Here is a 27,830-nt window from a genome sequence, read left to right as displayed (position 1 = left end):
AAGATAGTAGCTTGTACTTCATTATGATGCAGAGTCTTTATTCTCTTCAAAAAAGCTATACATCTCTTGCTCATTCTTTATTTTTAGCAAGAAGGGTTTCATGAAATGTTTTTATCTTTGTGGGTAGTTGGGTATGGAACTTTCAATAAGAACAGGCATGTGATTTTTATTTCTGGGTTATAATAAGTTTTTTTCTAGACCAATAGGGTTATAAGAGTTGGATTAATTGTTAAAAAGGCAGATAGCACAGTTATTATGTAAACTGGCAGATTTGTTTTTAGTATGCCTCCCAGGAGAAACTGTTTATATTGAGATAGATAAAATATTATGTTGTATTTTTCTTTTAGCTTCTTAAGGATAAAGATATGAATTTTTTTGTGTTTATGTTAATGAGGGTATATTAAACTAAGAAACTACTCTGTGTTTTCAACATGGTTAAGCCAAATCAGTTCCATGTTGAGATTGCACTGACTTTTTTATACTTATTTGTGTTGAAGAAGAATTGTTTAGACTTGTATTGCAAATAATAGTTTAGTAAAAATGTTTTATAATGAAAGATAAAGATGGTAAAATATTTGGAGAACTCTATACTTGCAGGTAGAACGAATTGGATATTTTATTTGGAGGCAGAATTATAACTGATATATCTGTACTTTTCTTCCCCCCCCCTGCTTTTCCCATTCTGTATGTGCCCTTTCCCCCCTTTTATGTATCTATGCTTATGCTTCTTTTTGTAGTTAAAAGCAATAAAAATTATAAAAGCGAAATGTATTTATCCTAAAATTAAACTGAAGAAGTAGCTAAAATTCTGCATGGGCTTCTAAAAGAATAGTGAGGTGATTAGACTGCTAAATATAAGCATAAAACTGAAGCAGCTGAATTTAATAATTTGAAAACAGGTTTAAGTCTGTGGCAAAATTAAATTTGCTTTCTTATTCTCTTTAAACATGCTTAGCTTGGACATTATTTTTCCACTTGTAGATTCCAAAGGTTGCATAGTCTATAAATATGCCACTTACACCATTACTTATCACTATGTAGTAAAGACATTCAGATAAAATTGATTTTCACCGTTGTAGTTAGTTTTGTGAACATAAAACTTCTGAGCCGCTTCTGCTGTGACCTGAGTTCCAAATTGAGATTAACAAATTCATTCTAACTTGTATTTATGTGGTACAAAGTCTAAGGCTGTTTTCGTTTAACTTTTTGAGTCACTGTCTTTCAACAACTACTTACTAGTATTACAGTCAGGTCCTTTTAGATGTCAAGATGTTTTATTCTGTGTCTTTTACTTTTCATGTACAGTACTCAAATAAAATTATTTAAGCATTACATAAAATGGGTCAGAAGCTTCTATGGAACAAGTATGATTCCTTGAGGAGGTTATCATAAATAATGGTAATGGACTAGCACTCAAATTGAAATAATTATTTTGACATTATCACCAATTTTATGAAACCAGGACTGTCAAACATCAAGTGTGGGAGCTTTACCAGACCCTTAATATCCCCAGTGAGTCTCAGTATTGCAAAGGGATAACTAAGCAACTAGTAATAATGGTTGCTGCTCATTACTTTGCCCATGTCAATGGCTTGGTTCAGATGTAATGGCTTATTATACAATCAACCATAGTTTGCTAGGAACAATTGTCTTAGGGTTTCCATGAGTGAGTACCAGGTTCTTTCAGGGCTCAGTCCTGTAGCTAAGCAGACAGCCTTCTGCTCTTTGTTACCCGTTGTGTTGCAGTTTACAAATATTAGAGCTGAGAGAAGAAAGATGGTGTTGGGTGTCTTCGTCAGAAGGGAAAAAATAATGGATTTGTGAACGCCTGCATTTGGCCACATTTGTTGGCTTTGATTAGGGTGTTGTGCCACATATTATAGAAGCTCAGACTGGCGTTATTGCATTAGTTATAGGTGTTATTAAGGCACACTTAGGTTTACTGACCTTTGTCCTACTAAAATGAATTGTGTATGGTTATTATATTGAAGGAGGTACTTTGTGTTGCTGCAGTGTCTGAATCATATTGTTTCTGTATTCAGAGGCATCAAAAAAGTAGGTCGAAGTTGAGATACACTATTGTGACATACCTGTGTGTATGTTAGATGCATAATGCCAGTTTTAAGGTTTAACATTGGTGGGATTTGAATATGAGAATGCTTTTATGTAGTCAGAAATTATGGTCTATGGCTATGAGATTTTGTATATTGTTATTGCTGGTCAATTGACCGTAATAAATTGGAAATGGAATTGTTAGATGCATACTTGAAACTTATGGAAGAATTCCTTAGTAGTATTAAATCTTTTATTTTATTTAAAACCAGAAGTTTCTGTGTTTTAATTACAGAGAGCCAGCGTGGTGTAGTGGTTCTCTCAAAACTGTCTCAGCCCCACCTGTCTCACAAGGTGCATGTTGGCGAGGAGAGGAAGGGAAAGGCAATTATAAGCTGTTTTGAGACTCCTTAGGTTAGAGAAAAGCAGGGTATAGAAACCTATTATTATTCTAATTACACTGCTTCTCCGTTATAAAATGTAGTCAAAGAGAGGCAGTATTAATGGGAAAGGGATAGAGGTCCTGTGAGAGCCAGTATGGTACAGTGTTAGACTAGGTTCTGGGAAGGCCTTGTTTGGGCTCCGATTCTGCCTTGGAAGTTTGCTTGGTGACCTTGTATAACCGTAAACTAGAACAACAGTTGAAAATAACTTTACTGCCCCAGACAAAAATCCAGAACAAGAAAATAAATCCATGTAATACTTTTTAAATTCAGGCCAAACAAAATGCAAAGCATTTGGGCTAGTCACACAATTTCACCTTAGCCTGTCTCTCAGGGCTGTTGTGAACATAAAGGACAAGAAAACTATGTAAGCTACTTTGGGTCCCCATTGAGGAGAAATGTGGAGTATAAATGAAGTAAACAAGTACCATACTTTGGAATCAAACTGCATCCATAAATACAGCAGGTGGGGAAACATGGTTGTGCACGCGTGCCGCTGACAGGAAACGTATAGAGAGGCTCTCTTAGCCAGTTAAGACAAATGCAAACTTGGGTTGGTAATGGAGAGAGCCCATATCTTGTCTAATACTATTGTTAACTTATTTCAGGAACCTTAGCAGAACATTTTGATGAAACTGTTATTGATATTGTTTAGTAAATATTTACAATATTTCATCTTCATGGTTACTGTGGAGTCTCACGTTGTGGGTGCAGTGTCAGCTGTAGAGATGCTCAAGCCCACTGGAGCCTGGAACAGTCAGTCTCCTTCCTCCAGTGGTCTTTACCTATCCTGTGAGGAGGAGGAGGAAGTGCTCCTCGTAATGTTCTTACCACTGGGAAGAAAAGCATCAGAGTTTATTGTTTAGTCAGAGAAAAATATTTCTATCACTCAGTGGCTCAAAAAGTCTTATTTAAGAAAATGGTGACTGTAATCACTCTGTCTGATGTGTTTGGGAGTGGGGCAGGATTCTTACAGTGAGAGGAGTGTGAGTTGGATGAGGTGAGCACCTAAGGTGTTCTCCTGATCTAATCCCAAATAGTGCTGAAGTTGGTTAATTGTCCTAATGAGGAAGCCTGTGATCTAGAATAACTGGTTCCCATTAATCCGACCTAGGGCAACATTCTTTTGCCAGGTGCTTCTGGAAGAAAATTTTTAAAACTACAGATTCTGTAAGCTTTTCTGTTCAGTTGCATTGATTCCCGCTGCTCAGTGCAGCCTCTTTCCTGCGCTTATATTTGTCCACGTGGTTTCAGTGATCCTTAACATAGCTTGTTCAGTGGTAAAAAGAGTCTCTCCTCCCTCTTTCACTGGTGGGAAAACTGGTAGGATGCAGTCCAGTGAAATGAAATTTGCAGTACAGAGAGCTTAATCCATAACTCTGCACAAAGGCCTACTGTTTCACTGTGGCTTGATGTTTCACATTCATACGCTGAAGAATGCATTGTGCAGTGAAATATCCGAATATAGGACCAGAATGAACACTGTGATTGTGGTGAGAAATAAAGAAAAGGTGAGATAATACGGTGTTCTGGAATCTTTGTAAGAGAATCTTAAAAGGGCTGTTGAAGTGACTGAATAAGGCAGAATGTTTCTGATTGCAAGCTTTCTTATCACATTCTGTGTAAACACATGCATGAAAATGTTGTCATAAATTTGTATCCTCATTTCACTTGTATCACAAAACCAGTTCCTCCTAGGTTAAAGGGTAATCTATTATTGTATTACATTACATTTGCCCTTTGGTTCCTGTAATCATTGTAACATGTTACTAGAAAAGGATATGTAGAGAAACGGTCAAACGTGCAATAAAAGTAGAATGCAAATTACATTTTTAAAAGTAAGATATTGGTCTAGATTTTTAAAATGTATTTATAATTCAGTACAGTGATTTGCTAACTTAATATTAGTGACCTGACTTTGTGTACTAGCCATTAGCTTTTATAAGAGGTAATTTCATCATTTCGAAACATACTACTAGTAGGTTAAATAAATGTTCAGGTTTATTTTATAAGGATCTCACTGAGTGTGATCAAACGGAAAAGCTGTCATATAGGAAAAGTGGAACATTTAGCTATTCCTGTTAGAAAGCTATTTCTATCAAAGAATACAAAAGAACTACAAAAAAGTGAGTGGAAACTTAACTAAATTGGAAATTTAACAATATGTGTTTTGATTAACACATGGTTTTCAGAGTTCTTGCCTGTTGTGTTTTTACCCATGCAGGGGAAGTATAGTAAATTTCAGGGTGTTTACACTAAGGAATAGGAACTGTACTTATTTCCAAGTTGCACGTGAAGGTTTAAATCCTGTAAATGCAAGTTAAATTAGTACCCTGCTTCAAAGAATTATGCACATTAGTGAAAAAGTAATTTCTTGACCTGTGGAAATTTGAACCAAGGATCCTTTATGAAAGAGGCCTTCAAAGAGCTCTACTTTCCTCACATAGCATGGGATTACTTTTGTGTTCATAGCTGAAAAGCACATCTATATGTGGTATCACCAGTGACTACTATGAAGTAATTGTGCACCCTGTGGAACAGGTTATACCAGACTGATTATTTGTAAATCTTACACACAAACTTTTAACTGAAAAGTAGCTGATTGGCTTTCTCAACTGATTACTCAGCCAAGTTTCAGCTTTGGAAGAACAGCTCTTAAGTCCTCTAGGCAAGAATAAGTAAGTGTCATCAACCAGTTAATTCCAGAACTGTGAGAAATTCACAACAAAGCTCTGGATTCTTTTTTCAGCATGATGAAACAACATGGTATAGTTCACTTGACAGGGCTGTTCCCCTTGTCTTCAACAGATGACTGAAGACCCCTGTTGATCAAAAATAACAGTAATGTAAGGTGTAGCTGTTCAGTTCAGCTAATGGCTAATAGCAGAAGTGGCCAAACTGTGGCTCGGGAGCCACATGTGGCTCTTTTACACACATTGTGTGGTTCTCGTAGCCCCACTGCCATGTCGGCAGGCTTGGAGAAGGCATTTGTCTCTTTAAATCACTTCTCCAGGCCAAGCCAACCAGTGGCCTAGAGAATGTAAAGTTGCTTCCTTTCCACCTCTCTCTCCCTCCTCCCCCAGCTATTTGCCTTCCTGCCTGACTTCCTTCCTTGTGGCTCTCAAACATTTGAAGTTCAAGTCTTGTGGCTCTCAAACATCTGATGTTTATTCTATGTGGCTCTTATGTTAAGCAAGTTTGGCCACCCCTGACTAATAGTATGTGCTGCAAAACTGGGCTTCAAGAAATAATCCAGTAGTTATTTGAGTGGACCATCATTGTACTGATTGTTGTTGCATGTCCAGTACTGGATTTGTTTTGAACAATTAGATTTTTTTCAGTTGGTAGCCTTTAAAATTCATTGGGCATCATGTGGTCAAAGTGAAATGTGTTCAGTTTTTGTAGATTTTAGTAACAGAGCTGAGCAGATACTTCTCTCTGTAACTGAAATAAATGGAACTTGAAAGACCTAGCCTCACTGGAGTGTGCTCATTATTAATGATTTGTTGAAAAACTTAACTTTTTGAAGTCCAGTACTTTTCCCAATTTTTTCACATACTTTTGTCTTAAGTCCAGTACTTTCCCCAAAGTCTCCCTTAACAACTCTGGAGAATTTCACAAGTGCTTCTTACAGCTTCTGTATAATCAGGACTTTTTTTGAGCAAGAATGCACAGGAATTCAGTTCCGGCTGGCTTGATGTCAGTGGCCTAATATGCAAACAAGTTCCTGCTAGACTTTTTCTACAGAAAGCCCTGTGTGAAACAATGGTGACGTCAGGGTGTGGCCTAATATGCAAATGAGTTCCTGCTAGGCTTTTTCTACAAAAAAGCCCTGTGTATAATGCATATCTCTGATGAAAGTGACCATAAAATTATGTAAGGAACAAATAGGCTTTCCTGAGCTGATGCTGACAGGATTCTGGATGCTGTGAAATGCACACGTGCCCATTGTGGCTGGTGAAAGCTAGTAGTGATGGACTATGGTCCCCCAGCTGGACTTTATAAATCTGTCCCTTAGCTTAGGGGTCTTCCCAGGGCAATTAAAAAAGGCAGTGGTAAAACTGCTCTTAAAAACAATTTGAATCCTACAGATTCTTCCAATTTCCAGCCAGTGTCAAATTTACCGTTTCTGGGTAAGGAAATTGAGAGGGTGGTGGTGGAGCAGCTCCAGATTTTCCTGAATGAATCGTCAGCCTTGGCCCTATTTCAGTCTGGCTTCTGGCCCTGGTTCATGGAATGGAGACTGTTTTGGTCACCCTCATGAACAACCTTCGTAGGCAATTGGAATGAGGCAAGTCAGTGCTGCTGGTACTTACTGGATCTTACAGCAGTGTTTGACATTGTCAGTCATGATCTTTTGACATACCACCTCGCCAACAAGGGGAGTACATAGCCAAGACTGGATCTACATGTTTTTGAGGTGGGGGCAAAATTAAAAAATGACACCCCCTTGTGAGCCCATTCTATCTTGTGGGCCCATAGAATAGAATGGACTCCATACCCAATTTGGCACACACACCCCCTCCGGCAGTGCCTGGGGCAGGCGCCCCCTTGCCCCTCCCTAGATCCAGCTCTGTTTATGGGACAGCCCTGAAATGGCTGATTTCATTTATCCAAGATTGGGGACTGGGGACAGAGGATAGCACTGGGGGGGGGGGGCAGACAGTCTCCTCACACTACCCAGTAGAATGTAGGGTGCCTCAGACGATAGTCCTTTTCCCATTGGCACAGCGTCTTAGGCTGGGGTGTCATCAATATGCTGATGATAGCTGTTTCTGTTGATGACCAGCTGACTGGATACTGCCCCACATACTCTGACCGTGGGATTGGAGGCTGCAGTGAGATAGTTGAAACAGAGCTGGCTGAAACTGAATCCATTAAAGAGAGAGAAAAAGATGATGATGATACTGGATTTATATCCCGCCCTATATTCTGAATCTCAGAGTGGTCACAATCTCCTCTACCTTCCCCCACAACAGACACCCTGTGAGGTAGGTGGGGCTGAGAGAGCTTTTTACAGCAGCTGTCCTTTCAAGGACAACTGCTGTGAAAGCTATGGCTGACCCAAGGCCATTCCAGCAGGTGCAAGTGGAGGAGTGGGGAATCAAACCCAGTTCTCCCAGATGAGAGTCCGTGCACTTAACCACTACATCAGACTGGCTTTGTGGCTGGGCTGAGGTGATGCTGAGGTGGGAGGTAAACTTCCAGCACTTGACAGCATGCCTTTGACAACAAGGCTGACTGTCAAGAGCTTGGACATGATTCTAGATGCCTCCTTATCAATAGAGGCACAGATCATGAATGTGATCAAGCTGGCATTATTTTATCTTTGCCAGGCAAGACTACTAGCTGCTTACCTGCCTAGTGATTCATGCAACAGTCACCTCCAGGCTGGATTACTGTAACTCATTCTGCACAGGGTTTCCCTTAAAGCTAATCCAGAAATTGCAGAATGCAGGTTCAGAATGCAGCTGTGTAGGTTCTCATGGGTACTCCTTTGAGGGCACACATTCAACCAGTGTTCTGTCAGCTGCACTGGCTCCCATTTAAGCACTGGATCAGGTTTAAGGTGTTAGTACTGATCTTCAAAGCTCTGAGTGATCTGGGACCAGTGTATCTGCAGGACCACCTCTTCCAGTATGTCGCCCAAAGTGCATTACACTCACCTAATAACTGGCTAGTGAGAAATCCAGCCTGTGAGAAATCCAGCTATCTTCGACTAGGGACAGAGCCTTTTGGACTCTGGCCCCAACCTGGTAGAACTCTCTTTCTAGTGAGATCAGGGCCCTGTGAGACCTGAAATAATTTTTCAGGGCCAGTAAGACACAGGTCTATCACCAGGTGTATGGTCAAAGATAGTGACGGTGAGATGAATGCTGACCTAATATTACAGTGTTGTTTCCCCTCAGACATCGGTTTCAGATTTGTTGTTGTTCAGTTGCACAGTCTAGACCGACTCTTTGCGACCCCAAGGACAAAGTCACGCCAGGTCTCCTGTCTTCTACCATCCACCGAAGTCTGCTCAAATTCTTGTTAGTTACATCAGTAACGCTGTTCAGCCATCTCATCTTTTGCCGTCCACTTCTTCTTTTGCCTTCTGTCTTTCCCAGCATCAGGATATTCTCCAGTGAGAGCTCCCTTCTCATTTGGTGGCCAAAGTATTTGAGCTTCAGCTTCAGCATCTGACCTTCCAGGGAACAGTCTGGGTTGCTTTCCCTTAGGACTGACTGATTTGATCTTCTTGCAGTCCAAGGGACTCTCAAGATTCTTCTCCAATACCACATCTCAAAAGCATCTATTCTTCTGTGCTCGGCCTTCCTTATGATCCAGCCATACATTGCTACTGGGAAATACGATCGCTTTGACGATAAGCTTTGACTATATCTGAAACTATACATTTGAGATAGTTAACTGTAAATGTAACGTAATGGTTTTTATGCACTATCATAAGTCAACTGTATATTTTTATTATTGTAAAGTTACATTTTTAACAATTTTATTGTTTTGTAACCTGCAGTGCAGAGAAGGTGGGATAGGAAATAGAAATAAATAAATAGATATACTGTCCCCTCCCCAAGAATGCAGGTGTTTTCCACAGGTGTTACTGTTGCTTGCTTCTTGCTGTTGCTATGAATGCAGCTCAGCAGCAATATGGTTTCTGCATGGCAGATTTCTTTGTCTTTTCCCTGCCCAGGTCCCTGGCAGTAGTTACGCCCCCCCCCCCCCAAGCACCTCCAGGGCTTTTAAAAAATAAATCAGCAATTCAGCATGGTGACAACAACATAACAATCCATGTAATTGGCTTTTCTGAATGGGCAGATTTCATTCCTGTTTAAAGCACATCTCTATCCCTGCATGTTGCAGCAACATGAGGGTGAGACATCTCCACAGTGAAAGTGACTAGAAACTTTTTTTAAAAAGCAGATAATTCAGAACTAATAAACAGATTGTTTTTATTAATAACAATATTTGCCAATTAAAACAACAAAGCCCTCTGGTAGCAGGAAGCGGGGAGAGAGGAAATGGCTGCAGGGAGTATTGCTGGTGCATGGGTAGGACCAGGAAGACCGGATCTCTGCCACCCACACAGAAGCCATCCAGGTTTTGTGGCAATCTTTCTGAAAACTTAACAGCAAAGCAGGTTTGAAAAAGGTTGGAAAAAAGCCATGGAAACCCCACAGCTTTGTTAGTCCTGGGGCAAATAACCCATGTGGAAAAGCCATAGCCAGAAGACTCATTTGCCAGCTGGTGTTTTGCCAGTGTTGCAGATTCTTATCACAAGAGATTACATAAATGGTAACTTTCTGTAATAGTCTTGCAATAGTTCAAGCTAGTCTTGTAAAGTTAAACTCAAGCTCATTCAAATCCTGTGGTCATTGCTGAAACCATTTCTTCTAGTGATAAGGGTTCTATGGTTTGAGAGGTTTTTTTTAATTTGTCTTTGTAAAATAGGTAGCACTAGAGTTGTACAGAACAACAGTAAAAAGTTTGTAATAATTTTCTTCCAGTCTAGCACAACAATAAAGTTGTAAAAGTCTCTTACGTTATCAGTTTATCTAATTCTAGGGCTGGGAGGAGAAAAAATGAAGATAATATGGAGAGGAGGATACAGGGAAACTGAGGTGTGCCCCCTACAAGTCTTTGCAGGTTCCCTGCTGTGCATCTAGGCCCAGTCCAGCCAGTGCCATGCAACTTGGCTAGATTTTTCCTGAGGAGGGACTACCAGGGTGAGGGAAGGAGGGGAAAGCTGAAGATAGGGGCAGATTCCTACCTAGTAGGTAGGAATAAGAAAAGAAAGCAGGGAAAGGGGAGAAGATATGGGAACTTTCAAGAAAGTGGAAATAGTGGGAGAGAGGAAAATCAGATGCCCCCCCTCAAGTGCCTGCAGGCCCCTCACTTGTACTTCTAGAAAGGCAACCAAATTAATGACATCAGTAATAGAAGCTTTTGGTAGAATATGGTATCGCTATTCTTTACCCTAATAATTGTATCATGACAAAACAACGTGTTACTTGTTTGGGGTGGGAATGTTTCAAAACAAATTGCATGATAGTTGAAATCACTCTTTTTAGATACTTGACAGTTCTTGTATAGTCAGCAAATGTTTGTCATTAGGCAAAAGTATCTTCTTTACTGGGCATTCCTGTGTGGCAATTTTCATACATTATGTTGGCTTTTAAGTAATTCTTGAAATTCATCCACTTTCCCCCCAAAATGTTCACAGTTACAGAATCATTTAGGTTTTGCAGATCTACAAATCCACAATGAGGGAGATCACACAGGGCTAAGGTTATAGGGCAAGCTGCAGAATCCATAGGTTAAAAAAAATTCTTTCCAGGCTTGAGGGGGTGGGGGAAGTACAGGTTACAGGAAGGTATGTAATCTGACTTGTCAGATGGGAAGGAAGGATAGTGCAGATTTTGGGAATAATTCCAGATAAGGGTGGGAAAGGGAACCTTGTCTTTGCTGAAGGTGAGAATGATTGTTTCTGGTTTCTAGCTGAGAGAGATTAGAGGCTTGTGGGCTGTGCTCTGCCAAGAGGCAGTAGTTTTGTTTTTGTTTTGCTAAATATATTTAGTTTGCTTACAACTCCCTCCCTTCTCCATTTTAGGAGGTGTGGTGAAAGTAAGGATTTTAAATTGGTAAGAAGTTGAGTTGGGAGGTATTGTAGGTGTGGCAAGTTTTTAAAAATTATTTCTATCTTGTTTTTCTTTTGATGTTTAACTGGACTTGCATCTCCTTCAGCTTTCAATATTTAACTTCCAATTTTATTTGGAAGAGGTGACCTTGATAGGCATGAGACAGTGAGTTGAGATGCTGAACTCAGCTGAGGGTGATAGAGGCTGGGAGGCTTCTCTTCTCCCCAGTCCCCACCAACTTTGGCAAAGCCATTGCTACTTGTTAGTATCTTAAGATTTTGCTAATAAACTATTTCATCTTCTCTCATTTCATTTACTCGTTAGTTCACTCACTTTATCTCCTTTTTGGCAGGGATAATTGTTGTAGTATTTCTGAATTACTTTATCAGTATTTTATTATATTTTAAGTGTATATTTTATATTCTATTCCCCATTAGAGATTATTTCAGTGAGTTTTAATTTGGGTTTAATCTGTTTTTTTTCTTAAAACCATATTTTAACTGAATAGCACCCTGCATTTTACAAGCCCTAGTAATCGTAAGCCCTTTATTTTACTAGGAATTATTTTACTTTATTTAGTCATTTATTTAATTGGTTTTTATAGACTAACTTGGTAATAAATCAATAAAAATGGTGGAGGGGGAAATTTGTTTCTTTTGAGGGGGAAGAGGGGGAAGTGGCAGCTGCAAAGCAAGTTAGAGAAATATTTCAGCAGCTTTCACCAATTGTATTCACCAGTAAATTTGCCTCTTTGCTAAATGATGTGCCAACACCACCTAGTGTGGAGAATGCTATACTGACCCCCTCCCAGAACCCCTCTATTGACCTGAAAGCTTTTGGCAAATTATTAAAGCAGAATGCTGCCAATAGGAAGAGATCTAAGGAGCAGGTGGAGATTCTTGCATCTCAGACACAACTGATTGCAGAGACCCTGCAAAAGAAATCTTTAATCAATTAGAAAGTTAATATTTTCAATTTCAGGTCTTCCTGGCTAATTTGCAGATATGTGTGTGTGTGGGGGGGGGGAACTAGACATGAGGCAATTAAAAGAAATACAGTTGATCCCATGAATGAAGTAGCAGGGAGTGCAAAGAATATCAGGGATACCAGCAAGACAACAAAAGTTTAATCAGACATGACCTCCCTTAGATCTGGAACACAATACAGTTGTTCTAAATATTATTCCATACAAGGTATGTATTATTAGTTGGTCAACAGAGCAGATGGTAAAAAAAATCTCACTTTTCTTCTATGCCACCACTTTTCATCAATTGATTTAAAATATGTTTTAAATAGCAGATAACTCGCTGAAAATGTCAAGACAGTGTGCGATTGCAATAAAAAAGGCCAACGCCATGCTGGGTATTATTAGGAAGGGAATTGAAAACAAATCAGCCAGTATCATAATGCCCCTGTATAAATCGATGGTGCGGTCTCATTTGGAATACTGTGTGCAATTCTGGTCACCGCACCTCAAAAAGAATATTATAGCATTGGAAAAAGTCCAGAAAAGGGCAACTAGAATGATTAAAGGGTTGGAACACTTTCTCTATGAAGAAAGGTTAAAACGCTTGGGGCTCTTTAGCTTGGAGAAATGTTGACTGCAGGGTGACATGATAGAGGTTTACAAGATAATGCATGGGATGGAGAAAGTAGAGAAAGAAGTACTTTTCTCCCTTTCTCACAATACAGGAACTCATGGGCATTCGATTAAATTGCTGAGCAGTCAGGTTAAAACAGATAAAAGGAAGTACTTCTTCACCCAAAGGGTAATTAACATGTGGAATTCACTGCCACAGGAGGTGGTAGCAGCTACAAGCATAGACAGTTTCAAGAGGGGGTTAGATAAAAATATGGAGCAGAGGTCCATCAGTGGCTATTAGCCACAGTGTGTGTGTGTGTGTCTGTGTATATATATATAATTTTTTGGCCACTGTGTGACACAGAGTGTTGGACTGGATGGGCCACTGGCCTGATCCAACATGGCTTCTATTATGTTCTTATGTTTCATGGATTCCTGGGCTCCTGAGGTGAGATATGGTCAGGGCTTTTTTTGTATGCGAGGCCACACCTCTGACATCACCGTCATTTGCATACTAGGCCAGACCTCTGACATCACCAAAACTGAATAATGTCTTTTTTGGGCTGTGGTAACAATTCTGGTCATCACACCTCAAAAAAGATATTCTAGCATTGGAAAAAGTCATATATACACACACACACACACACATGCCATAAATATATAGCAATCCCAGGAAAAAAAATCAAATTCCAACGCACTACTACACAGCCAGCATGGTGTAGTGCTTAAAGAAAGAAAGCAAACAGACAGGAGAAGAGACTGAATGAATGAATGAAAGGGGAAAGGGGAAAAGAGAGTTGGAAAGAGAGAGAGGGAAATAAGGCAAACAGGGAAAAAGAAATATTGACAGAAGAGTGAAGGAGTGGAAAAGAAAGGAAGAAGGAAAGGAAGAGGAGGGAGGGAAGGAAGGAGGAAGGAAGAAAAAAAGAACACTGTCAAAAAGAAAGAAAAAATGAATGAATGAAAGGGATTGACAGAAAGAAAAAATGAATGAATGGGGGGAGAGAGTTAGAAAGAAAGAACACTGCCAAAAAGAAATAATGAATGAATGAAAGGGACTGACAGAAAGAAGATGCATGAATGAAAGGGGAGAGAGAGTTGGAAAGAAAGAAAGACTGACAAAAAGAAAGAAATAATGAATGAATGAAAGGGAGGGAGGGAGGGAGGGGGAGACAGTTGGAAGCAGAGAGAAAAAAGAAAGAAAAATGAAATAGGAAGAAAGGAAAAGGGAGGGAAGGAGAGAAAAAAGCAAGAAAGAAAGAGAAAAGAAAGGAAAAAATAAAAAGACGGAAAGAAAGGGGATGCAAGCAACTCACCTGTAAAAGTGCTGACTCCCACAAAACCCCGGCTTTGCAGCTTGGCCCCTTGAGCCCCACCGGCCACCTGGATGTTGGGAGGCCCCGCCCAAGCGCAGCAGGCCTGTTCGAGCTCCGTTGGACACACAGATGTTGGGAGGCCCCAGCGCAAGCGTGGCAGGCCTCCCCAAACCCAGCCAGACAGCGTGACGTTGAGATGCCCCTGCGCAAGCACAGCAGGCCTCCCTGAGCCCCGCCAGACACCCGGGTGTCAGGAGGCCTCTGCGCAAGTGCAACTGGCCTCCCTGTGCCCCGCCAGACAGCGGGGGAAGTCGATGAGGCTGAGCCAGAACGCTGCCCGGCCCAGCCAGAACAATGTTCTGGTGCGTTCCGGCTGAAAAAATCCCTGGATACAGTTAAGTTAGATCCTCCACCCCTGACAAGGATTCCTTTGTTAGTTTTTTAAGGCGGCATTTGTTAAAAACATGGGATTTTCACAGGGCAAGGACCCCACTTTTTTCAATGCTACCTGTAAGAAAGGAATTAAGACAGGGAATAGAGGGGCTACAGACAGAGCAAATTGCGACTAAGGAGTGCCCTAAGATTAATCCTCAAAATAAGGTATCTAGTTCTCCAACATATTCACTAGAGAAGCAGGAGATACTAATTGATTTGATTTTCTGTTCTCTGGAAGTGAACAAGACTGCTTTGCTGGCTAGGTCTTCTGCAAAATTCTTTCTTATTGAATTTAAAAGCATAAATGGCTTAGTTTTCTACAAGCAAAATTGTAAATATTCCTAATACTAAAGAGAAGGAGCAGCCAGCTGTTGCACACTTGAAACCTTAGAACACATATCTTAGTTGTCATCTGAAATTAGGAAAAATAGAAGTTGAAAATAGATAACACAGATTTTTATAGTGGGAAAAAGGTATGGCATTTGAACAAGACTGGTGATAATAGGGTTAGAAGCATATTTGGATACAGAGTTAAATGTGTAACATTAAAAAAAATACTGTACTTGTAACATATTGAGGACATTAAACCATGAGGAAAGGTTGAGTATAAATCCAGTATAATCATTGTGGGCAAAATTTGTCACATTTTTAAAAACGTGTGTGTGTGTCTATAGTGAGGATGTGGATTTTCATTATTTAATGCTGTAGGTAATATGTAATGATCTTTGCTGCATATTCTGAGTATCATCTTAAACAGCATTCTCTCTGCAGAAGAGAATAATTCACAGTAGTCTTTTTTTTATTCCTCCCCCAAACTTGCAATTTTTCCATTAAAAAGTTGGGGGGGGGGGACACTTGTGATTCCTCCAGACCTTTGCATGTCTGGATTTGCTCCTACACACCCCTACTTTCTTGGTCCTAATTTTCAAAATTATTTCATGTTATGGCCATAAGATTGATACTGGTTTTCAGAAAAATATTGAATCCAAGGCTTTCCAGAAAAGTTTCTGATGTCCTAAAGAAAGTGTGGTCTGATTTAGCTTGTAAGGAGGGAAAAGTAATTTCTGTGTGGTTTAAAGGTTATTGTTCAAGTAATTCAAATATGGAAATTATTTTTATTTGAAAAATAGCACTAAGAGTGCAATTAATAGCACTAAGAGATGACTAAGCATGTACTTTTACTTCAGTTAAATTTAAGAAAATAACCAAAAAGCACTTAAAATAATAAATAAATAAAATATATCCAGAGAACTATATAAGCAGATGTGATTTCCCACTTACCCAGCTGAATTTAACACTCTTCTACAGAGGTCACAGTGGCACAACAGTTTCACTGTAACTGTTGTGCTCTGTAATGTCCCTTGGATTACTTGTTTCATCACTTTCTTTATGTTAGTTCCTTATCAAATTGGTAATTAAATATCCATTCCACTGTGCAAGAACTTTAGCTCTGAATTTGATTTGATCAGCATAGCCAATTAGGAGAACTCATAGCTACATTTTAAAGATTTGGATAAATATGTATATTTGTTATTTTCATACGTCTCCAGATTTACAGATAAGAAACACCTACATTGACTGTGTCACCCAATTTCTAGGGATAATAACATGGAAAAAGTATTACAAATTTGAAAGTGCCAACCAAGCCTAGTATTTTAATGGCAATGGCTTCCATCATTGTTAACTTTTATGAAATAAGAAAATAAGAAAATTTTCCACAGGGAAAATAAAGCAATGAAAAGTTTTCAGTTTGGTCAATTTTTTTACCTCACATCTCTGGACCAGAGACTGCTTTATTTGTCTGTTTTCAGAGGAGCCTGGTAAGAGTTGTGTCATGGAGACCAATGTTCACCTTTGTTGATGGTTCACTGGAAGAAGTAGCTTGTTTAGATTTTTCAGCTTCCCTCTCTATGGAGGCAGGGAAATGGAAGATTGGGTTGCACTGAAGGAGATCTCTGGACAGATATGGCTCAAGTGAGGGTGAGAGGGCAGAGAGGAAAAGTTTCGAGGGAAAGTAATAGGAAAATTATCTGTGGGTTTGATGTCTGTATGGGAGAGAGCTAAGCTTTCAAGTTTAGGTCCAAAAAGCTAATAGCAAGTATGAGGCAAACACTCCTGGCCTCCCCGCAAGGGTTAACATGAATGGTAATTAGCCTGGTCCATCTTGCAGGTGTTATTAATTGGTCTCTTGGCCTACACAACCCTTATCTTCAAGGCCAGAGATGGAAGTATGGTAATTAGCGTCTCATGAGAACTTGTAGTCCATAGGATGGAAAAGGAGTATGAGGTAATCTTCTGGATTACCTGAGAATGTGTCCTGACTAGATGTTGTCATCACCTTTTGGAGGTTGCTGTGCAAAACTCTATAATTGAACTAATGTCCTGAAGAAGACCAGACCAAGCAAGCAAAAACCTTCAAATGGTAGCATGGTAGTATGAAATGGTAGCATTCTGGGTATGATCCATCAAATAGTATGTATATATTTGCATTGTGTGTGTGTACACACACACACAGAATTGATATATTGTATCTATATAAGAAGAGGAGATTGGATTTATATCACAACTACCCAAGGAAGTCTCAGAGCAGTTTACAATCTCCTTTCATCTCACCTCCCTGCAACAGATACCCTGTGAGGTAGATGGAGCTGAGAGAGCTCTAACAGAAATTACGCTGGAGAGAAACAGCTCTGCGGTAACTTGCGCCTAACTCAAGGTCACCTCATCAGGTGCATGTTGGAGGAGGGGGGAATCAAACCTAGTTCTCCCAGATATGAGTTGGCACATTTAACCACTACACCAAACTGGCTTGTAGCACATAGTGTTTGTGCATGTGTAGCTCTCTGGGTTAAAACTTATAGTTCTTATTTTACCCTTAATCATAGGAAACAATAGCAAACTCTGCTTTTATTCTTCAACAAAAAGGGGGAAGTTTTTGGAATGTTGTGTGGTCTATTGTCATTTAAGTTAAGGCCATGTAGCAAAGACAAGATATATATTCCTGTTAGATTATAATATCAGGTGAGCATTTCTGAATAGTTCATTTTAGTCCTCATATAGTGGCAGTATAAATGGAAGAAAAATAAATTGTTTCATACATTGTGGTAAACTTTCATTTAAAATATATATTATATTTGCTCTGGCAAATAGGATGTCAAACAGCTTCATGATTTTGCCTTTTTAATTGGGTATTGTTTAAAGAACATTTGTTCTGCATTTTTTTAAAAAGCCTAAAATAATTATCTTTTTTCAGAAAGAAAAATGGAAGAGCATCAAGCAATGAGGTGAGTATTATGTATGTGTTAAGTGTCATTAAGTCATTTCCAGTTTATAGTGACATAAGAAGAGCCCTGCTGAATCAGACAGGTAGTCCATCTAGTCCAGCATCCTGTCTCACACAGTGGCCAACCAGTTCTCTAGATAGCCATCAACAATATAGAGGCTAAGGCTTTCCCCTAGTACTGCCTCCTGGCTCTGGGATTCAGAGAAGTAGTGCTCCTAAATTATTGATTACTGCATCCCTTCCACCACCATGGGTAGTAGCCATTAACAGACTTATCCTCCACGAATCAGTCTAATCCCCTTTTAAAGCTGTTTATTCCTGTGGCCATCACTACACACTCTGGCAGCAAATTCCACATTTTAATTGTTCTCTGTGTAAAGTTCTGTTTCCTTTTGTCCATCCTAAACCTACTGTCCATCAGTTTCATTGGACACCCTCAAGGTCTAGTATTTTGGGAGAGGGATAATTTTTTTTCTTTGTCAACTCCCTCCACCCTATTCATAATTTTATAAACTTCTATCAGGCTCCACCCCCAAGATTCTTCAGCCTTTCCTGCTAGGGAACATGCTCCATCCTCCTGAGCATCTTGGTTGCCCTCTTCTGTACTTTTTCCAGCTCTGCAATGTCCTTTTGGAGATACAGTGACAAGAACTGTACATAGTATTACAAATGAGGCCACAGCATAGATCTATACAGAGGCATTAAAGTATTGGCCATTTCATTCTCAATCCCTTTTTAATAACCTGTAACATAAAGTTTAAGAGCCCCGTGGCGCATAATGGTAAGCTGCAGTACTGCAGTCTAAGCTCTAAGTTGGATCCCGGTGGAAGCTGGGTTCAGGTAACCGGCTCAAGGTTGACTCAACCTTCCATCCTTCCCATGTCGGTAAAATGAGTATCCGGCTTGCTGGGGGCAAAGTGTAAATGACTGGGGAAGGCAATGGCAAATCACCCCATAAAAAAGTCTGCCACGAAAACGTGAAAACAACATCACCCCAGAGTCAGAAACAACTGCCGCTTGCACAGGGGCTTTAAAAGGTAAAGGTAGTGCCCTGTGCAAGCACCAGTCATTTTCACAACGTTTTCACGGCAGACTTTTTACGGGGTGGTTTGCCATTGCCTTCCCCAGTCATCTACACTTTCCCCCCAGCAAGCTGGGTACTCATTTTACTGACCTCAGAAGGCTGAGTCAACCTGGAGCCGGCTACCTGAAAACCCAGCTTCTGCTGGGATTGAACTCAGGTTGTGAGCAGACTGCTCTGACTGCAGTCCTGCAGCTTTACCACTCTGCGCAGGGGATTTTACCTTTTACCTTTTTAAGATACAGTTTTCCTTTTTCACCACTGCAGCACACTGCATTGGAACTTTCATTGAACTATCCACTATGACCCCAAGATAGTTTCTCCTCTCAGTCTCAGCACTTTCAGACCCCATTAACCTATGCTTGAAGCTGGAATTTTTAATCCCAATGTCACAGAATCAAAGAGTTGGAAGGGACCTCTAGGCTCATCTAGTCCAACCCCCTGCACAATGCAGGAAACTCACAAACACCTTCCCCTAAATTCACAGGATCTTCATGGCTGTCAGATGGCCAGCTAGCCTCTGTTTAAAAACCTCCAAGGAAGGAGAGCCCACCACCTCCCCAGGAAGCCTGTTCCACTGAGGAATCGCTCTAACGGTCAGGAAGTTCTTCCTAACGTTGAGCCAGAAACTCTTGATTTAATTTCAACCCATCGGTTCTGCTCCTACCTTCTGGGGCCACAAAAAACAATTCCACACCATCCTCTATATGACAGTCCTTCAAATCCTTGAAGATGGTGATCATATTGCCTCTCAGCCACCTCCTCTCCAGGCTAAACATACCCAGCTCGTTCAGCCTTTCCTCATAGGACTTGGTCTCCAGACCCCTCATCATCTTCGTTGCTCTCCTCTGGACCTGTTCCAGCTTGTTTATATCCTTCTTAAAATGCGATGCCTAAAACTGAACACAATCTCCAGGTGAGGTCTTACCAGAGCAGAGTAAAGCGATACCATCACATCACGTGATCTGGGCACTATACTTCTGTTGATACAGCCCAAAATTGCATTTGCCTTTTTAGCCACTGCATCACACTGTTGACTCATGTTCAGCGTATTATCCACTAAGACCCCTAGATCCTTTTCGTACATACTACTGCTAAGACAAGTCTCCCCCATCCTATAACCATGCATTGGATTTTTCCTACCTAAATGCAGAACTTTACATTTACCCCTCATAAAATTCGTTTTATTGATTTTAGCATAGTTTTCCAGCCTGTCAGGGTCATCCTGTATCCTGTTTCTGTCTTCTTCTGTGTTTGCAGCACCTCCGAATTTCGTATCATCTGTAAATTCCCTCTGTTCCTTCATCCAAATAATTTATAAAGATGTTGAACAAAACAGGACAGATCCTTGAGGCACTCCACTTGTCCAGGGCCGGCACTCCTGCTAGGCAAACTAAGCGGTTGCCTAGGGCACCAAGAGGCGGGGGGCGGCAAATTGGGCTCTCGCTCCCCCCTCCTTCCTCCCCACTGCTGCGGCTGCTGCTAGCCCCCTCCGGGCCGCTGCCCACCCCCCGCGCTCCGTCCCACCCCCCCTGCATGCGCCCCCAGTGCTCTGCTGGCCTATCCAATGCAGCTAAAAGCGGCGGCACCCGCTTGCTCCCTTCCCTCTGCTCATTGCTGGCTACAAATAAGCTTTGCTGAAGTCGCAGCTCGTGCCTGCATGTTAAAACGCGCAGGCACGAGCTGCGAAGCTGGGAAAACTTACTTTTGGCCGGTGACAAGCAGGGGGCAGGGAGAGACTGAGCAGAGCACCACCACTTTTAGCCGCATCAGGCAGGCCAGCGGAGTGCTGGGGGGTCTGGCAGAGAGCGGGGGGGGGGGTGTACCGGAATGCGGCGTTAGAACTGGTTCTGGCATTGATACGTGGGGAAGGGAGGGAGGGGGCGCGGAGGGGAGGGGGCATGGAGCTGTAGGGGAGAAGCTGTGGGGACACATTTTGGAGGAGGACGTCAGGCAGCAAGTCTGCCTAGGGTATCCCAGGGCGTCGGGCCGGCCCTGTACTTGTCACTCCTCTCCAAGAGGATGAGGAACTATTCACAAGCACTCTTGGGGTGGGATCTGTCAACCAGTTACAGATCCACTGAACGGTAACAGGATCCAAACCACATTTTACCAACTGTCAACAAGGATAGTATGTGGAACCTTATCAAAAGCCATCATTTTACCCTTAACAACATTAAACTTCATTTGCCACATTGTTTCCCATTCACCCAGTTTGTGGAGGTCGTCTTGGAGCTCTTCACAGTCAGCCTTGGTTTTCATAATCCTGAATAATTTTGTCCTCTGCCAGCTTGGCCACTACACTACTCACCTCCTACTTCCAGATAATTTATGAATACATTAAATAGTACTGGGCTTTTTCTACATTAAATGGTATTGATCCTTGTGGGACCCCAATACTTACTTCCCTCCATTGTGAGAACTGTCCATTTATTCTTACTCTTTGCTTCCTGTCATTTACCCAGTTTTTAATCCATATGAGAACCTGCCCTCTTATCCCATGACACCACAGACCCCTCCAGAGTCTGTGGTAAGATACCTTGTCAAAAGCCTTTTGAAGTTCCATATGTATAATTATGAGTATGCATTTGGTATTTACAGAGTCAAATTTCCTAAACCAAATCTGATTCTCTAATCTGTAGTTGGCTACTGATATAGGCAGGCCTGGCACTTAGGGGTTCTGGCACCTCTAGGGCGCACCCTGATTCCCGCTCCCTCCTGGGGTCTTCTTGTACATGCTTCGCATGAGTGCTCAGCCTAGCCCTCCCTTGCTTCAAAGGGAGCCGGCAAGAGACCTTTGAAACAGAGGAGGGTTCCTGGGCTCCCCATCTGGAACAAAGCCACCCCAGCCAGCCAGGCACCCCAGTCGGGAAGGCAGGCGAGCGTGGAGCCCCATTGTCCAGCCACCCCCTCTGTCCTCCAACCAGCCTTGCCAGCACGCACAATGGAGCCCCCACCAGCCCTTCCACCTGCCTTCCCCCTTGGCCAGCCATGCCAGGCACAGGACCAGTTCCTCCAGCACCATGGAAACTGCACCCAACCCGGCTGGGGATGCCACTGGCCCTCGGGCTTCAAGCATGCCGCTGCCGCCCACCCTGCCTCCCCATCTTGCACCAACCAGCCAGCCTGCCAATGGAAGCCCTAACTTGGCTGCTGCTGCGCGCTGAGTTGGTAGGGATGGGGAGGGGGCGCCTGCCCCTGTGGCGAAGTGGCGCCCAAGGTGGCCGCCTACTTAGCCAACTCCCACACGCCGGTCCTGAAAATAGGGAATCCTGATAAAAGCTGGTCTTTTTCGGCTTTTATTTGGGTTGGCATGGCAATACTTAATCACAGCTTCTCCTAATCCGCAGTTTAAACCACAGGACAGAAGAAGCTTAACACATTTAAAGCGGCTGTCTCTTTAAATGTGTTTTGCAAGCTATGACACAAGTGAACCCAGAAGGTTTACCCTTTCAGGTTCACTCGTGCTGTGGCTTTCAAAACACATTTGAAGGGACCATCCCTCCAAGTTGTGTGCAGATTGGCTGGGGTGGGGGCAGTGGGGAGCAGCAGTGGGGAGGGAGGAGGGGGGAGCGAGAGCCCAATTTGCCGCCCCCGCCTCTTGGTGCCCTAGGCAACCGTTTAGTTTGCCTAGCAGGGTCATTCCAGTGTGCGAGCCAGTTTGGTGTAGTGATTAAGTGCGTGGACTCTTTATCTAGGAGAACCTGATTTGAGTCCCCACTCCTCCAGTTGCAGGTGCTGGAATGGCCTTGCATCAGCCATAGCTCTTGTAGGAGTTGTCTTTGAAAGGGCAGCTGCTGTAAGAGTTCTCTCAGCCCCACCTATCTCACAGGGTATCTGTTGTAGAGAATAGATGATGGAGCCAAGGAATAGAAAACTTTGAACAATTTTGGCTTTAAAGTTGTGTAATTCCCTAATAGTAATTTCATCTTCTCCGTGTACAGATGTAATCCTGCTTTGTCAGTTTCTGCTTTAAACTTCATCAGGAGTTGTTTCAAGCCTTCATTGTTTTCTGTCAGTAATGTGTAATCTGCATATCTCAAATAGGTGACGTTCCTTCTGCCAGTTTTCACTCCCAACTTCATCTAAATTACTAATTGTTTATAGCTGAAATGCAGATCATATAGATGCTCATCCAGCTGTCTGAACTAGCCAAGGCAATCCAGGCTCATGCTTTAGAAAGTTAAATCTTCTAAGATCTTTGGCCTTAGGGCTGCCTCTGGTAAAATTTAATTTCATTGGGCTTTCTTATTCTGAATGAGAATTCAAGATGAAACACATTCTGTTGAATCAAGATAGTGCTGGGCATGTGTTCTGAAATAAGGATTGAAACTGAAAGAGCTAGGCAGGACCCCTACTTGTACCAGATCCCGCAGTGAAGTAGGGCTCTGTGCAGCTTAATAGCAGGTATGTGGGAGCCACTATAGCTTTTTAAGCTCGGGAGGAGAATGTTAAGATGACTAGCTCTAGAGATGGGCACAGGCCAGGAAAAGGTGGTTTGGTTTGGAGTTCCTGGCTGCCCATGGATTGCACTCCAAACCAAAGGGAGGCTTGTTAACAAGTCAAACTGGTTTATTCATTTCATGGCCCTGCAAACTCCATTGAAAGGGACTGCAGTCCCTTTAAATGGATTTTTCAGAAAGCCAGAAAAACAGCTAAGCTTTTTTGGGCTGTCTTGTAGAGTTGTTTTGCACTGACTTCTATAGTCCCTTTATGCTTTAAAAGGACTGCAGAAGACAGCCTGAAAAACAGTGGCCAGCAGAAAGTTGGAGAGATCTTACGGGCATGGAGCCATCACCAGCTTAAAGGTAGGGAGAGAAGATCTCCTGGGAAGGGTCTTTATCCCTTCCATTTAAACCCTGCCTTCTGCTCCCCATGGGTTTTCTCAGGGAACAGAAAGCATGGCTATTTAAGCCCCTGTTTTCTGCTCCGGTGTAATTCTGTCATGTTAAGCTTTATAAAGCACCGGAGATGGCTGTACTCCAAATAAATATTAAAATGTAGTGATTCCACTGAACACTTTGAAGAAATACTTTCAAAGTACTGTAGTGTGTTTATTACTAACCAATACCTTTGGTTTAATTACCCAGATTGATTTTTATTTTATTTTTTTTCAAATTTATATTCCGCCCTCCCCACAAGCAGGCTCAGGGTGAATCAAAAGTAAATAGGGCATTCTGCAATATATGAATGCATTAATAAAATAATTAAAACAGAACAACATCAATTAAAAACTGGTTGCACTACTTATTATGTGCACATCTCCACTGGTGCTGCTGCAACTCTAGGTTTGCTTAATCTGTGCCACATAGAGGTGGCAACTTTAGCAGGTGGTGATTTCAGCAAGGGAGGCAGACAGTGGGGAGGGAAATGAAATACCTCTTGTGTGTAGATTTAATAACTACTTTAAAAGGAATAAAATGTTGTGAAATGACTTGTATGAGTATCAGCAATTTGATTAGATTTAGAAAACTTGATTTTACGTTTCTGAAAGCAGTAGGGCAATTTGTTCCATTTTATAGTGCAGTACTATGCAGTTATATCCATGTATGTCTATTTTTATCAAAGGACTTAGACTGAAGTAACTCTGTGTAGTATTGACTGCCAGTCAGTGGATTTGCTGATGCTTGAGTGGTGATTTTCTATTTTGTATCACTTTTAAAAGTACGATACTGATGTTCTTGTTCACATTTGAATAGGTGCTATTGCACACTCATACACATTAAAATATTGTTGAAGGTTCATTCCCCCCCCACCCCTCCCCATGGAGCAATTATTTATTTATCAGAACATTTTTATACTGTTTTCCCCCTCAAATGGACCCAATGTGGTTTATAGAAATGTCCAAAGCAACCAATTTAAGCAATAGAGTTTAAATAAAACAATACATTGTGGGTGGGTTTTGATTCACTGGACTAGCTAATGAAGGCCCTAGGCTATGTTTGTTCCCCAGGGCTTGTGCTTCTGGCCACTTCCAGGCTTCAGTACCTGCAGACAGAGGCGGAAACAAACTCATCCCAGATGGTATTCAACTTTTACTAGACCTAGGAGGATGTTCCAGCTTCTCCCCCCCCCACCCCCGCCACAAATGTGGTATGTGTGTGTTCATGCATTTGTTAACAGCCTTTACCTAAGGATTCTAAAAAGGATCTGTTTCCAACTAAGTAATATGCTTCATTTCTTTTATTTATTTCTTGTGTTTTTCTTCCATCCTTCCTCCCTGGGGTTTACAACAGCATGTATAACTTCCCCTCCTCCATTTCAGGCTTTTCTTGTAGGTCCATGCCAGTTGGCAGTGGCCCTAAATGGCAAAGTGAAGACTCTCAGAAAGTGCATATTCAGTGATAGTATTTCAAAAGACAACCGATGCCCGCTTTGAAGACATACAATGCCCACTTGGAAGAATCAGTTTGATAGATTTTTTTAAAAGGAAAGAAATCTAATAGCTGTTCAGAGATCACGTGATTCAATGATTCAACTCTGTTAAACCTAGTAAACAAATACAATGTAAATGTTCTAGCAGACTAACATACTGAAAACTAAACTATTGTCTTGGATAATCTTGTCCTGTGCAGAAAGAAGTCAAGAAAGATCGAGCAATGGTAGACAGAGTTTTTGTTGGAAGAATATGTCGCATTCTTAAAATAATGGTCCCTAAAACATTTTGTAAAGAGGTAAGCTACAAAATGAAGAACTTTGCTCTTTGCTGTCATCTCATTTATGAAAATCACATCTCTTGCCAGTGCCATTTTATCAAATAGCTCCTGTTCCGCACCTTAGCTTTCAGTAAGGATAACTTGTTTAATTTAGGCAGATGACCTGAAATAAACTCAGAATAATGATGAATTATGGAAATGCTGTCAGTATTGGGAAGCACAGAGTGGACAGGTATATTGCAACTTCTAATGTTTTTGTGTGCATTTTTTTTGTTTAACTCAGATTAAAAATCTCTTGTTTAATATACCAGCAGCCAACATTTACAAGCTTGCATGGAAGAAGTCTGCTCCAATATTAAATTCAATTATAGACTATACAGCCATTTCAGTGAAGTCACCAAACTGGCTGTAGTGAGACAAATGTGTATGATTTTTTAATATTTATTTGAATTGTATAAAAAAGAAGGGGAGATACTGTTTTTAAAAAGCCCATCCAACTGATTCTATGCAGTAATTCATGCCTATTGCATAGCATCCTGAGGGTCTCTGGCTCAGCCCTTGCCAGTGCCATTTTATCAAATAGCTCCTGTTCCAAAAGAATGAATAGGATTTTTTTTAGTGTAGGTCATGGCTTCCTGGCATTGTTCCAGTGGTTTAGACAGGAAGCAGTTGTAGTTGGCTAGTGGAGGCGGTGTCTGCAGCATGCTCAAGGAACAGGAAAGGTTGGATGGAAATCTGTCCTTGAAATGTAATGGTAATTTATTTGTGATTTAGCAAAGTCTGTAAACTTTCTGTAGAGCATGCTAAATAATAGTAGCCTCTAAACTCTGCCCTCTCATATCACTTAGACAGGTTATTTGATACTAATTGCTATAACGCTGATACTTCGCACATACTGTGACATTTGGATGATTCAAAATGGAACAGTTATTGAGAGGTAAGTGTACTTTATTTGTCTTTTTCACCACTGATCTATGTTGAATTTTGTGATGCAGTACCTATTTTGTGATGCAGTACCTAAAGACGAAGATTGCAGAAAAGGGAATCTGTCATGAGCTGAAGCTGGATACAAGTAAACTAAAATAGTGCAGTCAGGGCACACATCATCAAATATACTTTATTTCTAAGGAATGTACTTTCTAAATGCAATGTACTCTTGTGAGCAGGAGTGATATCCGGAGAATTAGGCTACGATGTTGGTGGTATTATGAATGAGATCTACTTTTGACATTTTTGTTTATTTGGAAGTTTCTAATTAGATATTTAAATAAATGTTTTGAGAACTATTGCATTTAGAATTACTTCTTCAATATGCCTGCAATATTCCTGTGTTCTTGGTTGGGATCCAGACTAAATTTTCTTATTTCAGTAGCAAAGAACTTCCTTGCCTTCCACTGCAGTCCATTGATCTCACCAAAATGCTACCTCTGGGGAATGGGATTCTCAAGAATAGCATGAGGGAGGCAGTTGGAAGCCTGCACCACAAAGGCCAAAACTGAAGGGGATTATGCCTCCTCCCGTTAGGGGAAAATCTAGTCTGGATCCAACTCCATATGTAAAAATAATACCTGATACAAAATACCAATTGATATCATTCTTATCATATGTATTTGTTCTCTTGCACATTTTTCTACAGTAGTAATTGCTTTTCACTTATGTGCTATATAATAATATAGTTACAGAGTCAGTAACAGAGGTGTTGAATCATACACTTTTTTTTCTTGCAGTGCGATCGTAAGCAGGGATATCTCACTATTCAAGAAATACATGATTAAATTTATAGTTTCCATTCCACTGGTAAACAAATACTGTAAATATAAGCATGCATCTATTATACTTATGCTCGTAAATGATGCATAACTGAAGCAATGTGCTCATCTCCAGTGGTTTATGCCTTCAAAGATTTAGTTTGAACAGTTTCAACTAAATTGCACAGTCTCCAGTTCTACTATGGCTTTCATTCTCATTTCAATTGCTTCAGAATGTACGTTCATACAGATTGTACTGAATGGCGTGGGTGACCTTCCCTTTTGCTTTCCACCTCCTTTAAAGAAAGACTTTTATCTGGGTTTCTCTACAAATGTTGTTGTCCAACTTGGTTTATAAGAGCACAAAGAGAATAAATTTCCATTCATCAGTTCCTGTTCTATGTCAAAAGTTTGCTGTGAAGTAGATTAATAGCAGTTAATACTCATCCTGGGCAGAGAGGTGATTTCAACTCTCTCAAGCTAATTTTTTAAAGCAGTTGCCATTGTTTTTCTATCCATCTTCTGTCCTCCCTAGTTTAATATATATATGCTTTTCTCTCTGCCCCCCCTTCCCTTTTCACAGTTTGATGTGACC

The 27,830-nt window shown here is 41.1% G+C and overlaps 1 protein-coding gene across 2 annotated transcripts in view; it reads left to right on the top strand.

Moving 5' to 3' along the window:
• Window positions 1–27,830, top strand: part of ABCD3 (ATP binding cassette subfamily D member 3) — a 58,176-nt gene that overhangs the window by 7,457 nt on the left and 22,889 nt on the right. The window contains exons 2-5 of one of the 2 annotated variants that reach the window (XM_060232232.1): window positions 17,721–17,751; window positions 25,407–25,505; window positions 26,336–26,424; window positions 27,215–27,284. In XM_060232232.1, coding sequence (XP_060088215.1) covers window positions 17,721–17,751; window positions 25,407–25,505; window positions 26,336–26,424; window positions 27,215–27,284 — 289 coding nt within the window. The remainder of the gene's footprint in view (window positions 1–17,720; window positions 17,752–25,406; window positions 25,506–26,335; window positions 26,425–27,214; window positions 27,285–27,830) is intronic. The other variant, XM_060232230.1, reaches the window with a different exon arrangement.

The sequence above is a fragment of the Heteronotia binoei genome, chromosome 2 (assembly GCF_032191835.1).
Source record: "Heteronotia binoei isolate CCM8104 ecotype False Entrance Well chromosome 2, APGP_CSIRO_Hbin_v1, whole genome shotgun sequence".
Taxonomy (NCBI): Eukaryota; Metazoa; Chordata; class Lepidosauria; order Squamata; family Gekkonidae; genus Heteronotia; species Heteronotia binoei.
This window is presented reverse-complemented; position numbering and strand designations above follow the sequence as displayed.